The sequence below is a fragment of the Cygnus atratus genome, chromosome 5, assembly GCF_013377495.2.
Source record: "Cygnus atratus isolate AKBS03 ecotype Queensland, Australia chromosome 5, CAtr_DNAZoo_HiC_assembly, whole genome shotgun sequence".
Classification (NCBI taxonomy): domain Eukaryota; kingdom Metazoa; phylum Chordata; class Aves; order Anseriformes; family Anatidae; genus Cygnus; species Cygnus atratus.
The window spans coordinates 34,708,731-34,723,604 of record NC_066366.1 but is presented as its reverse complement, the minus strand read 5'-3'; the positions used below and the strand labels follow the sequence as shown (position 1 = coordinate 34,723,604).

Sequence of the window (14,874 nt, the reverse complement as noted above, 5' to 3'; positions counted from 1 at the left end):
ATCTTGTCATCAAGTCCTTCTAACATCATCATATTTTCTGAAGTTTTTCCTTATATTCTGCTGCTTAGGAGCAAAGAGAGGGCAGGGCCAGGGGTGTGCTACATCTGGGTGAGCTAACTCACTGATCACACACTTTCTACACCCAAAAAGGGCCCACAGATGCATCCCAGCTCTCATGGTGAGATAAGCTGAGCATGGCCAACAGTTGAAGGTGTGACCAGAATAAATCAGATGTACCACCACACGAAGCTCCCTTCTGTGCTCTCCCACCAAACCCTGAAAAGCAGAAAAACAAGAAGATCCTAGCAGAAAGGATGAAAAAGGAAGTAAGTGATTTTTGCAGTGAGTATAACTAATGTTCCCAGCAAACACTGACAGGGAAACCACAATGCCCCTGTTCTGTGCAATTTCTTCCAGCCCTTGGGAACACCAAGCATGTGTCCCACAATGAGACACGATCTGCTCTGCAGCAATCAGCTGTACTCTGAACCCTTTTCAAAGCAGACGGCACAGCACTAGATGTGCATTTATTTTAAAAGAACAGATGGATCAAAGTCCAAAGAAAAGGTGTCTCAGGAAATAGTGTTCTCTAATTAGTCTGGAGGACTAATAAAATCTGATCCAGTTAAGTTCAGGGGGATCTAGAAGCAATTCTGCATTAGTAGCCTTCCCTTTGAATCCATTTTAGCCCAAAACAAACTAACCAAAACTAACTGGTGCGTAACTTTAGGAAAGCTCTATACCATAAGTGCTATCTTTCAAAAAGGATGATGACCTAAAGCCTAGATCATTTGTGGCTGTTAAAAATCTTACTACTAGTGTAAGGGTAGCAGTATCTGCTCAGCTGATACTTGCCATTTAACTTTTATTTATTATTGGGTGGACATATTTTTTCCTTCCGTTTCTCTTCTCCAGTGCAACTGTTGAAGTAATTCTTGTGCATTTATCACAAATAACCAAATTTTGGCAGCAAACCTCTGAACCACACTTGCTCCTGAGGGCAGTTGTTGAGGTCTGGGAGTTTGATTTGGGCCTGATGTGTTGGCATGTTCAGACAGGGCAGAACTGTGCGAAGTCACTGTATCCTTCATGGTTTTGAAGAGCAACATCCAGCCTGCAGTATGAAGCATTCTAGGGTATTCACATAAAGTAACAACATAAAGCAAATTTACTGGCATGCCCATCTTGCACATCCTCTGGGAACTGCTGTAATTCCCTAGTGCTGCAGTCACTGTCTGGGGGAGAGCAAGCTTGAGCACAGCTCAGCAGCTTTTCTTTCCAAAGCACATGTTGTTGGGGATGGAGCTGAAGAATGGAAAGGGGTTGAATGTAACTTTCAAGCAATTTTATTTGATTATTTGCATGCTGCTGATACTATTCTTCATCATTTTATCAGAATTAAATTAAACTGTGAAAAGTATGATTAACTAATGGGACTTAGAAAGACAGAGGACAACCTATCTTTATGCTTTAAGTAGATTCCCAATTCAGAACATAACTAGCTGAGAGATGTGGCTGCTGAGGTGCATTTCCTCAAAGCACAGTCACTGGAAACAAAAGCAACATTAAAAGAACTCCAGGCTTGATATAGTGTCAGGCTCTGCACATTAGACCTAATACTATCCTGACAGCAGAATTCTGCATGCACAGACCCTGCCTCCCACCCTTAATTTCAACCAAGTAGCAGCAAGCAGCAGCTGACCTCCAACCAGTTAATGTCTTCTGGGTAATGCTGTGAGTACTCCTATAAAACACGTATCAGTTTGTGCATCTATTTAACTGTGTGGTCATGACTGATCTGGATGGTAGAAGAATGCTAACATTAAAGGTTACTGGAATGGTTTTTTGTTCTGGATAAATGAAAAGGCTTGGGGTATGCAATCAACCCTTCATCCTTTTGTTGCCTACTAAGGGGCATGGCAGTGCTGTATGATCACTGTTATTAAACTGTTAGATAGTGTGGCTCCAGAAACCTGGAGACTGCACTGAAATTTAATTACAGAGAGCAGCAGGGGAGGGGGGCCCCTGGGAGGATGTGGGCGAACCTGTAAAATGCACTTAGTTTTGCTGATATTCTGAAATTGCTTCAGTGAACATTAATATATTGCTGTGTGCTGCCCACAGCTGGCAGGAACAGGCCACTTCCCTCCTCACCAGCTTAGGGATATTTAAGGTTTTTTTTAATGAAGAAAAGACATCTGTACTGTACTCTCAATCCTAATTACTGTTGGATCAGCTAGGAACTATTTTTGGAGGCTGGTCCCCCTTGTTAGCGATGCCGGGAAGTCAGATAAGATGCATTCAAAAGCCTCCTGCGGCATGTGCCAGTGCTACCCAAATCTGGTCCCAGAGTAATGGTGCCCCCCTATCCACCCAGCTACTCTGCAGAGAGTTGATACAGTGGGTTAGTACAGTGATGATGCGCTCTACAGGTGCCACAAATGCCACTAAATTAACTGCTAGTTTGTGGCACTACTGCCAGCGCCTTTACCTTCTGGCTCTGCCGGTCAGTCTGTCCTTTCCTTTGGCTCGGCTGCTCATTGCTTTGGGACCGGGATTGTTCATATTCATGCTGTGCTGTCCTCCACCTAGAAGACAGGTTGGAAAGACCATGCAAAAGCAGGCAGAACTGTCTGACGGACTACTGAAAGGGCTAAAATCCCCGTATCACTGGAAAGTACCTCTGGAAGGGGAAGCCTCTGAAGCTATATGCCTACTAAATGTGTATTTTCTGAAGCAATGAATACAAAGTGAGAATTTAGGGGTGTTTCTTCTTCATTTTCTATTAAAAAATCCAATCGTGAATTTAGATCTTATCCCTTGTACTCAGTCTCCCTTGTGCTGTTCTTGGGAGGCTGTTCTTGTTCTACTTGCCACAGAGCACAGACCTTATCACAGGGCTAGGAAAGCAGCCACGTGATATGGGTCCAACGGGCACTCCAAGTCTGTGAGAGTGCCTGGAGAGAACTCTTTCCGTGAGGGTATAGCGGAGGTGCTGACATTGAGTGGGATGACACGATTGAATCATGTGGTTTACTCACCTCTCCCATTGGGAGGAAAGGACCTGTGCTGGAATTTCCTTGCGTTTCTTCCCCCTAAAAGGACAAAGCAAAGCACGCACAAAAGTGAGTGAGGCTCTGTAATGGACATGTAGCAGAGAGCCTGGCGTTCAAATAGGGTGTTGCAAGGGAAAGCTTTGTTCTGCCAGTCCATCTCCTGAGAAACAGGAGTTGTGATGGACTTATGCTAGTAAAGAAGCCAGCATGTGCCACAGGGATCAGAGATGATGTGCTCTGGAATAGGATTGCCTCTCAAACCACTGTTTGGGAAACGAGGCAGTACTGAGCCTCCGTATTGTGTCGTAAAAGGTTATAGAAACCGTGCCACTGCTCTCCCTGGGAAGGTAAAAAGCACTAGCACCCAGATGCTCAAATCCCATCCCCTGAGCACTCTGCAAAGCAGAGAGGGCTGAGACCCCAACACTGCGCGCAGAGGCATTTGCCCAGGAAAGCAGAGTTTCACAACTGACAGCCACGACAGCTGTGGCACTGGGATTCGCACGATCAGCATTCACTAGCGTCAGGACAGAATCTAGGTGTCCCTTGCCAACCTTTCTTATTGCTGGGATTATCCAAGGCTGGCTCCCCATCCTTAACAAAGTCCTCTTCAAACCTGCAGGTTAAAAACAGGCATTGTCAGACCTGACCATTCTCCTCCAGTGTGCAAAAGCGTGGGCAGGAGACCTCAAGACGATGCAGGTTCCAGCCATCGGCCCTTCTGCACCTGCTTACTGGCAAGTAAGTGCAGGTTTGTCAGCTGAAGCTGAAACTGCATGCACTAACCAGGAGAAATGAGGCTGTGAGGCAATTCTACCCCAAAGGAGAACCTCTAAAACCTTTACATCAGTACTTATATGTATGTATTTAATTCTAGAAACATCCTTGAAACCTATAGATCCCTGTAGTGTAACTGTACAAAGCTCACATGCAGCTTCCCAAGCTTCTAGCTACTATCTGAAGCAGCTTCAGGACTTATCATCTCAAATCAGACCTGTGGATCAGACTTGTTTGGACGGTTTCTATTCCTGCTTGTTGAGTATTATGGCTTTTCTCTTTTAAATGGATAAACAGGAGAACAGTAGGGCTCAGAGCTGTCTTGCCAGCAATACTCAGCATCCACTGAAGTCAATTCACTTCTGTCCATTGGGGTCTCACTGACTGAAAGTCTCCATGTTCAGCCTTATTTTTCAGACAAAAGGTTGTCCCATCCTCCTGCCTTGTATAAACTCATTCTTTTATCAGCAAACCCATTCCCTAACTCTGCACCCCATCAAAACCCTATCCTGCTGCAGGTGCTCATCATCCTCCAAAGCTTTCTAGACACTGATCCAGCTACACAACCACAGTTAGAGGTGCAATGTTTAAAGGGGAAATGTCAGACCCCATTAAGAGCTCTCCCATGTTACCATCCCCAGCATTTCCCCTGTGCTGTATAGGTGGCCCTCACACAACAGTGCCTACAAGGGCTGAGTTCATGAGGTGAGGAGGATTTAAGCACATTGGCCCATCCTGTGATTGAAAAGGAAAAACAAGTGGGGCTGTGCTGTGGGCTAGCAACACAAGTTTGTCCATTCCTGATTCAAGAAGAGCACCTGCACCCTCCTGACACTGGACCTGTCCATGTAGAGATGGTGAGAACCCTTTGGATGCAGACTGAACAGTAATTCATGCTCCCCTCCCTCCCTCAGTCCTTGTCCTGGTAGGACCAAAGGCAGGCAATCCTTCTCAGCACAAAATATCTCCTGTCAGGGTAGGAGACCTCATGTCAGAAAGAAAAGATGAGAATTGCTCTGGTATCTGGTCCCACTGACAGACATGGTCAGGAGAAAGAGGTAGCGATATGGATTTAGTCAGGGAGAGGCAGATGACAGCGTAGGATTCGATAAACAATGAACATCTGCACAAGGTCTTATCACTGGCTTTAAATGGCCTGCTGCAGACAAACCACCCCAAGACACTGGAGGACCTACATGTGCTCTGACTTCTCCACATCCCAAGCCCGTCGCCACTCGCCCTTGGAGTTCTTGTGACGTGCCAGTCGCTCCAGGTCAATCTGATCTCGCTCCCTCTTCCAGCGTATATACTCAGAGCGTTCCCGTCCGGTCATGGGGAAACTCAGGTCTCCAGGGCTCTTCTGGAGTGACTTCCCACTCTCCTAGTGGAGGCAAAAGACCCGCTTGTTAAATGTCTGAGGCAAAAGACACGCTTGTTAAATGTCTGAAATGTCTGCATTCAGCATACTCTGTCATGTCACCACCAGAAATCCTCAGTAATGTTTGAAAACAGGTCGGAGTGACGTGAGCTTCTGCCTCCATAAAGCAGTGTGTACACAGAAGGCCTCTTTTTTACCCACAGCCTGAATATGCCAGTCCCAGGGTTGGTAACATTTCATTGACTTTATGAAGATGGAAACTGAGGCAGGAAGAAGTTAGACATCTTGCTCAGAGCCACATTGTGAACCCATGGTCAAATCAGAACTAGGAACCATTCCCTCCCAGGAATATTCAATTATGAGAAGGATAATTTGTGACAACATATTTCTGAATAGTTGTTCCACTTTGTCCAGGCTAACATGGACAGCATTACATTTCTAAGGATTAAAATCTGTCAGACTAAAACCCTGAATTTTGTCATCTGGATACACTCCTGTTGTCTTAAAGAGATGGGGCTTCATTTCTATTTCTCTGACCTGAACTGCAATGTTTCTGGGTTCCAGCAACAATATCCTCCTGATCTGGGGAGTAGCCAGGAAAGACACCAGTTTTCATTCTAGATATTCAGTACCTAACCACATACTTTTAAAACATGCCCCTGTAATTCTGTGTTCAAGTGGCCGCAGGATTGATTCACTCCATTTGCACTTGCAGTCACTTTAACTGCAGGCATAAATTAGCCATGGCTTTCACCTATTGTGTTCCTGCTCTCTTATAGGTTTCAGAACCAAATCTTCCCAATTTTTCCTAGAACAGGCACTCTGCCATGGTTTACTTGTGGCATATGGTTAGTTCCTGGAGCGCCTGCAACATTTCCCAGTTTCTGAGAGGCTGAACTCTCATAGAAGATGCACCAGCCTGGTGAATCCCCCCACCTGAATACACTGAAATCAGGGTTATGCCTATGAAATCCTTCTCATGGACAGGGCCAAGAAGGAAGAGACTTTTGTGACCACCAGGCATCCACAAGAGCCCACAGTCACAGGGCTGGTGCCAACCCTGCGCCAGGGCCCACAGGGCCCAAGAAAAGCATCCTCAGAGTGAAGGGGCTCTTCTCCTTCATTGCTTTCAGCCTCTTTGTTTATTACTCTTCATAATAAACCAGTTAAGGGCTCCCACTGTTCAAAAATGTAAAGCTTAATGAAAAGATAGTTCAGAGGTGATGGAGATCTGCGAAGCTGTAGCAAAGCATGTGAACAGGGAAAGGTGGGTAACCGAGCCATCAGGTTAATGGATCTGATAGAAATAGAAGCCTGCTGACCACGGTGTGTTGTCAGGTAACACTGTACAGCAAACAGCTTAGTGCAGAGCTGAGTCCTGGGGTGTTAATTACCGGTGGGTAATTCATCACTTCATACATGAGCCCTTCCATGCCAGCCACCCTCACTCCTTCCTCATATGGGAATTAACTCCTCAGTGTTGCACTGCTGATAAAAGCAGAACAGCAGGCAAAGAGTGACTGAAAGCCCTGTTGCCAAGGAAATCCACCTGCGTGGGCTGCAGTTGGGGTGGCAGTAATTGCTCCTCCATTTCTTAGCTGGCAGGAGCTGGGGGACCTAAGACTGCATCCCTGAGAATGGGGAGATGGGGTTTGCAGAAAGGCAGGACCTGCCAGGGCAACCACTGGTCCTTGGGTTAGACAAAAGGTCTAGAGATGTTCTGGAGCTCCAGAGCCAGCAAGGCACAGCAGGTCCTGCCACAATGGATCTTGATGTGTCCCAGGATGGGGGCACACAAGAGCTGAGCAGCACACAGCTGGTGAGAGAAGGGTTCAAACTCCAGAGGCAGAGGATAAGGGAGATGTGCCCTGGTCCATCACCTTGACCCTTAGCAAAAAGGAAGTCAAAAGTAAGGAGATGACTGAGGCTGATACCCATGCTTTCCTGTGGGTAGATGCAGATGTAGCTGTGGGGCCTATCGGGCAGGGGGAGCTGGTCCCTGACCCCCCACCCACTCCTCACCTTGGTTGGGGCACAGCTGTGGTTAGCTGGACTGCAAGGCCATTCTTTTGCCCTGTTCTGATCTGAGGGGCTCAGCTGGAATTAATGGTTGAGAGCCCATCTGTGTCCTCTTAATGAATCATGTTGAGGTGGGTCTATTCAATTTGTGCTCCATTAATTAAGAGCATCTGCAGGCTCAGGGGAGCCAGCATGTCCGCCAGGGTTTGCATTAAACAGTCAGTGGGAAGGCCTGTGCTTTAATTTACCTTCATCCTACTCAGCTTCTGTTGAAGTGAGGAGCTGTAGCTAATGAGGCCTGAGACTTTCAACCCACAAGCAAATGTTTTTTGGGAGAGAAAGCAGCTAGGGCTGTGCTTTTGCGTGCATGTAGGTGTGCGTCCTGACATTCCCACTGCTGTACTAGGGACTTGAGCGGCCACAACAAGGTGTGATGAGCAGGTCCCTTCTGCTGAAGCAGAAGCCTTACTATGCCTTAGGTGTGTTAGCTGCTCAGCAAAGCTTTGGATGAGGAGAAGGATAAGCAGTGGGAACCACATCAGAGCACGCTGCTGCTTGCTTCAGCATGAAGGCAACTCTTATTGACAGGGAGGCACTTCCTGCTGGTTTCCTTTCCCAAAACAAGAGTCCCTTAAAAGGGACATTGAGCCTTACTCACCTTCCGGCTGTGCTCACTTTCTGGGCCTCTGTCACTGTCTGATCTCCTCTTCTCTGCTGTTCTTCTCTCCTCTGCCTGCAAGGGCACAGACACAGGAATTATTTCAGGGATTAGCCAAGGACTCCTGGCTGAGGAGTTCATGCCCAAACCCTGTGCCCATCCTGACATGTTAGAGCTGCCCAGGAAAAGTCAGCAAAAGAGGAGAGAGTGGTTCCCAGGACCCTGAATCAAACTGATACGGAAAAGAGAGGCTGGAAAGTCAGGAATGTAAGAAGAAAAGCAAGCAAAAGGGATGAATTCCTACAAGTCACTCTTCCTCCCAGGCCAGAGACAGTGACCTCTACAGTCCCAGTTCTTTCGAGGAAGACCAAGTTTTATGTACCTTTACAGATTTGGACCCAAGACCCTGTTTATGATCCACCAGTACAAGAACTGGGAGTCCATCTGAGATGCAGCTAAAAGCCACCGTGGTAATGATGGGAGAGATTTTTTTGTCCCTGTAATACACCAAGCTGCTCTACCAGAATCCATCCCCTCATCTACTGAGTTTAGCCACGCTGCCACCAGATTTATAGAATCATAGAATATCCTGAGTTGGAAGGGACCAACAAGGATCATCAGGTCCATCTCCTGGCTCCACACAGGACCACCCAAAACTCAAAGTGTGTTGTACAAAGGCTTCTTGAATTCCAACAGGCTCGGTGCCATGACCATGTCCCTGGGGAGCCTGTCCCAGTGCCTGACCACCCCCTGGGTGCAGAACCTTTCCCTCGCACCCAGCCTGACCCTCCACGGTCCCAGCTCCATGCCGTTCCCTCGGGTCCTGTCGCTGTCCCCAGAGAGCAGAGCTCAGCGCCTGCCCCTCCGCTCCCCTCGTGAGGGAGCTGCAGGCCGCCATGAGGCCTCCCCTCAGCCTGCTCTGCTCTGCGCTGAACAAACCAAGGGACTTGGTGAGCTGCTCCTCACACGTCTTCCCCTCCACACCCTTAACCATCTCGTAGCCCTCCTTTGGACACTCTCTAAATTTTATGTCCTTATACCATGGTGTCCAAACTGCACACAGTGTTTGAGGTGAGGCCGCAGCAGGCAGAGCAGAGCAGGACAATCCCTTCCCTCAGCCGGCGAGCAATGCCGTGCCTGATGCACCCCAGGGTGCGGTTGGCCCTCCTGGCTGCCAGGGCACACTGCTGGCTCAGATTCAACTTGCTATTGACCAAAACCCCCAGATCCCTTTCTGTGGGGCTGCTCTCCAGCCTCTCGTCCCCGAGTCTGTATGTATAGCCAGGGCTGCCCCGTCCCAGGTGCAGAATCTGGAACTTGCTCTTATTAAATTTCATACAGTTGGTAATTGCCCAGCTCTCTAATCTACCAAGACTGGCAAGCTCTGCTCTAGTGTTGACATCCCCCAGCCTGGCAGGAGGTGAAAATTAGCCTCTCTGTCTTAATGAACTACAAACACTAAACACGAGGCATGCTATGGACTAGGCAGCTCTTGGCCCCTACATGGCCCTGGTGATACTGCCACAGATACAGCCACAGCCAAGGCTGGGGTGGGATCATAGCGGCTCTTAGCAAAATACAGCCTGCAGAGCATAATGATCTTCTACGAAAGGCTTTCTGCCCTGATTAAATAATAGCTGGAGTGCCACTGGGAGGGCTGCTTGCTGTTGCTCCAGGATAAGGAGCATGTGTGGGGCAGATGACAGAAAGGCACCGGCCTGGTCCCCATGCTGCGGCAGGCCTTGGGGCAGGGGGTGTTGGCCTTCTCGAGAGAGGCTCCTGCTCCCGTCCAGCCGCTGCCGCAGCATGTGACATTGCAGCACAGCGGCTGCCAAGCGGCGCAACATTTATTACAGAGGCCTCTCCCCTGTTTTGTAGCCGTACATGGCAGCCCTGGGGCTGCTTTGCATAAATGCTGCCAGCTCGCAGCGAGGCCTCGGTGTGCTGCAGCCCTGGCGGGCCCCCTCGCACCCAGCAGAGCTGAGGCATCCCCAAGTTCCCCTCCCTGCTGAACGGCTATGGGGCTGGGGGGTGTGTGGGGCTGAGATTATTGTGCTCTTGTTTTGCACAGCCAGGCAAAACTGAAAAACAAAGAGGGAAGTCACAGCACAAACTGCCAGGTCAGCCATTCGAGAAAGAGTCAGTGCTGTGAGGTCCAACCCAGGCTGGAAAGAGGACTTTTATTCCAATTATATTCTATCCCCAGGCTTTGCCCAGCATGACAGGGCTGGATGCTGGAAACCTGGGATACTTGTCTCTACACTTTCCAGCTCTACCCAGCCTCCTAATGCAACTCATCCCCCCTGCAGCCTGTTTGCACATACGCTGTGGGAGCTGGAGAATGGATGAACTCACCCCACAGCAGCGAGCAGTCTTTTATGGGGTCATGCATGTGTGCTAAATCTGAGGCACGAGGGAAGCACGACCTTACAGCCAGCATTCACTGACACTGTACTTGGCACACGACAGCTTCACTGGTCTCACTGGTGTGAAGCTGTGTAAACTGATGCTATGAGGAAGACATTAGCTTCATAGTCCTAGGATTTGTCAGCAAAGATTTGGGAAAAAAAATGCAAAGAAGTGTGTGTGCCCAGAGAAGCCACCCCATTTTTTTGCAACAGGCCAGGACATGGTAAAAGGCAATACTGAGTATTTATTCAAAAACGTTGCTGTGAAAATTTATGTAACCAAAAACGCTCACCCCAGGCTCAAAGTCAATTCCTCTTCCAGCCCCATGTGAAGAATCTAGCAGCCAGAGATCCAACAAAGCTTTGCAGCCCTAAACTGAGACATTGCATTTATAGAGAGATTAAAAATGCAGAAAGCTGGAAACTTTGCTTATTTGAGGAGGCTGGCTGGGGAACAAGGTGCACATGGATGTTTAGCCTTTGAAGCAACTGTAAAAGAAACTGTCCATTTTAGAAAGAGCACAAAGGAGCCAGCTGCTGCAGAAGAGTTGGAGCCCCTCTGTCCCTGGGGAAAAAGGAGGATTAACAGGAGAGACAGGAGAAAAGGAGCACTGCTTGTCTTGGAAATGCCAGACAGCTCATGGGGAAACTGAGGCAGGGAGCTGCATGGGGGTGATTATCACTACATCTGAGTCTGCACATTTCTCATGCAAGCTCACACAAGACGTGATTTGGCTTGGCCCCTGTACAATGCCTGATTGTGTCCCCAAAGATGGGAACCGGAAAGCCAGAGCATCCGTACAGCCGGAGCGCTGAGCCAGGCTGTGCGTAAGCTGCAAGCTGCGGGGGGAGCAGTGTGTCTCTGCCTGTCTGCAGCCCTGCACAGCTTGTCTTCAGCCCTGTCTTTGCCGAGGAACAGGGAAGAGTGAGCCTGCGCCCAGGAACTGTACTTGGACAGCCTGGCGGAGGGACCATGCTGCAGCTCAAGGAAAGACGCAGCTGCTGCGTGGCTGGCCAGCCCGGAGGCTGTCCTGCTCTGGGCACCAGCACTTCAGTGCACAACACAAATCGTTCTGTTCCAGGGACACTGCATAACTCGACATCCTCTTATACTCCCCTCCTCTCCCCTCAAGGCCAGGCTGCCTTGTTCCTTAGTCTGCTTCTGGTTGTGCTTCACAAAAGGCACTGTGGAAAATAGAGAGAACCAAAAATATCTGGTTCTATCCTACCAGAAAAGCAGGTCTGAACTGTGCAGTTAAGAAAATATGTTACCTTTGCTTTTGCATTGGCTCAGGAGCAGATTTTTGCATTTTCTCCATGCTGCCCCAGAGCTGCTGTTAGCCTGTTACGACACACCCAGGCCATAGGGAAGCAAAACATGTTTTTCTCCTCCTTCCTCCTCTCCGCCCCCAAAATTATGAAATATGACAATGACATTATCAACTCATAGTTTAACTGTTCCTGCACAGCAGGGAAAGAGATGTGAGGAGGGAGCAAAAATCCGAATTAGACAGAGTAGATTACGTTGCTTATCCTAAGATTTATTCAAGGATTTCTCAATTTCTCAGCCATAGAATGGTGCAGGGGGGTTGTTAGAAGGGCTTTGATGTCTCTGGCTTACTTCACCGTCTTCTTATTTTGAAAATAAGTGTTAACAAGATGCGTTAAATTAACCTTCTGGTACCCCACTTCTCTGGGCGCATGACGGTAACCAGAACTCACGTTTCTTCTGCAGGAGGAGGTTTTTGTAAGAGCTTAGAGCTGGTTTTCCAGCTCTCAAATCCCCCGCTGGGCAGGATTTTTGAAACTAGCTCAGTGCATGAGAGGATAATTTTTTTCCAAATCTTTTGAAAAATCTGCCTATTAATTGTGATGCCTGAAGGGAGCTAAAGGCTTCTCAGCCACCCTTTCTGCCTGTCCCCGCCTCCCACGTGCAGAGCAGCGTTTCTCCTGCCCCAACTTTGGTTCCTCTCCTCTGCAAGCTCGGGAGATCAGACTCATCTGCATAAGTCCCTGAAAGCAGCTTTTGTGTCTCTTGATTAAAAACAGTAATTTTTGATATATAATCCTGGGAAACTGTTAATAAAGTGACATTTTAAGAGCTCTGAAGCCATATCTACTGTCTATTTAAAAGATAATTTGTAAGCTGCTAATTAATCATTGTGATCCACTGGTCCTGGGCTGCTAGCTTGCTTCTCTAATGTAGTAATGACACTGAAACAGTGCCAGAGCATGGAGTGGCTTTTTAGGAAAAGTAGAGCTAAACATTAGGCATTATCCCTGTCCCTGTGTGCAGGAAGAGTCCTGATGCGGGCAGAGTTAAGGGCAACCAGGCAGGGTGGGAAGGAAGGTCCCAGATGTGGCATCACCAAGCCAGCAGCAGCACTGGAGGCTATGCAGCTGTATCGGGCTGATTCGTTCTGCAAAGAGGTGGGATAACTTGTTCTGCCCAGCCCTGTGCTACCAGGACTATCCTGCCTAGTTCACTGGGTAGAGAAAAACAGGGCTCAATATGGCAGAGTAATATGTCCAGGACTGGGGCTGTTTTGGAAAGGAAAATTATGAAAACAGCTTTTTGTTTCTCACATTTCCTCTTACGCACAGCCTTTGCCACAGCTGTGCACTGCCAGCTGTGATGTGGTATAGGACTGACAATGTGGCACTAGCTAGAAGCACCCAGGGTAGCGAGAATGGGAGTCTTTTGTTTGTTTGCTTAGCTTCTTAATGAATTTCATCGTGAATAAAAATAGAGAAAAATGTGGGATAGCAAGGATGGTCTTCAAATGTTATAATAGGATATATTTAGCAAGTGCAGGAAGGAGGGGCTAGATTTGACAGTGGCCAGGCTACAGGATGTTACTGAAAGGAAAGCGATGGGTGTGATCCCTCTCCTAGGCATTGCAAGCATCTGTGAGGAGAGCACAAATAACGCAGAATGAGCAGGGAACCAGCTGGGCCACAAGGGGAAAAAGGCAAAAGAAAGGACTGCACTGGGATAGTGAGAGAGACTGAGAGCTAATCCTCAAATTGGGGGTCTCAGCTGAGGTCTGAATGAACAGCTACACTGATGCCCCATCAGGCAGCTGAATTATTTGGGGATGAAAATGAAGTTTCCTTGGGGATCAACAACTAATAAAAGGGTAGAAAACAGAAAGTGGCAAGAAAATGTCGGTTTCCACAGTAGAAGATTAGCAGGGGTGTGCCACTGGAACATGCGTTGCTCAACATGCTCATAAATGGTCTGGAAAAGGAGCTGAATAGAGAGATGACAGTTTGCTGATGATACTAAATCATCCAGGGCAAAGAATGTAATTTGCCAGCAAAGAGCTGCAAAAGATCTCTTGACATTGAATGCCTGCATCATAAAATTACAGATGAAATTCAATATCAATAATACAAAATAACTCACATGGAGAAAAACGCCCCTTCTTATATACGAACACACAGTGGTGAAGTCTGAACTATGATTACCATTCAGGAATGAAATCTTGGTGTTATTGTGAAAACGCAAAATTGTTAGGAAAAGAATAGAGAACAAGCCAGAAACATCACTGCACTACTCAGTACATCCACAATGAGCCCACAGCTTGAATACCATGTACAGCTCTGGACCTCTTGTACTAAAAGAATATAGTAACAATAATATATATATATTTAAAGGCACAAACAAGGGCAATGAGGGTGATCAAAAACACTGGAATTCTTCCTCACCAGACATGTCTAAATAGGTCTGGACTCTTAAGCCTGCAGAAAAGATGACTGAAAGGAGATGTGAAACAGGTCAATAAAATCATTTGTGCTTCAGAAAAGTGAATAGGGGATGATCTATGCACTGCTTCCTGTGATGCAAAAACATTGGATGGGTGTTACAAATTCTGACCTTCTCTCTGCATTGCAGTCTTCCAGTGCCTCTTGGAGAAACTCATTGCTCTGAGGCACAGTACCTGAGGCGTACTTGCCTGGTTTCATTTTTTCAAGCACTATCCCAACCAGCAAAGAGAAGCACTAGTTTAAAACACTAATCCTCAATGCAGCTTAGGAACAGCTGAAATGACAGGGTGGGCCAGACCAAGCCTCACGTGCCTCAACCAGCCCAAGCTAGCACAATGTGTGAGATGCCAATGTGCCAATGTGACCTGTCACTTCAGGCCCCATCTGCCTCTCCCAGATCCTGGGAAAAGGTTGACCAAGTGCAGATGGAAGAAAGTAGCCTGTAGAGGTGACTGTGAAACCCAAACCCTTAACTGTCTTTCAGCCACATCCTTTGAGTCACACATTGCAAGGTGCCTGCACACTGAGAACTGGTTTCTGCCCTGGCTGTAGTAGCTGTTGTCTGGAGTTACACAGTTAATGTGGAAATAAGAAGGCATCTTCATTAGCTAGGGAAGAACAGGGCCTGATCAGTCTAGGGAAATTGATGTAAACAAGGAAATCTCCTGTGCTCGGCTGGACTCTGAAACATATCCAATTGGTAACAGGTATTGGAAACTGGAGTTTCAAACATGCAGTTTTATATCTTTTTCTAAATTATAAGAGGAATGCAAAGAACAACAACAATTACTACCATAAAAGCCCGTT

General features: G+C 47.6%; 1 protein-coding gene across 2 annotated transcripts in view; it reads right to left on the bottom strand.

Moving 5' to 3' along the window:
- Positions 1-14,874, bottom strand: part of CCDC9B (coiled-coil domain containing 9B) — a 50,200-nt gene that overhangs the window by 16,422 nt on the left and 18,904 nt on the right. For both annotated transcript variants that reach the window (XM_035539815.2, XM_035539814.2), the window contains 5 exons: positions 7,889-7,963; positions 5,030-5,214; positions 3,611-3,672; positions 3,042-3,095; positions 2,492-2,588 (listed from right to left, as the gene is read on the bottom strand). In XM_035539815.2, coding sequence (XP_035395708.1) covers positions 2,492-2,588; positions 3,042-3,095; positions 3,611-3,672; positions 5,030-5,214; positions 7,889-7,963 — 473 coding nt within the window. The remainder of the gene's footprint in view (positions 1-2,491; positions 2,589-3,041; positions 3,096-3,610; positions 3,673-5,029; positions 5,215-7,888; positions 7,964-14,874) is intronic.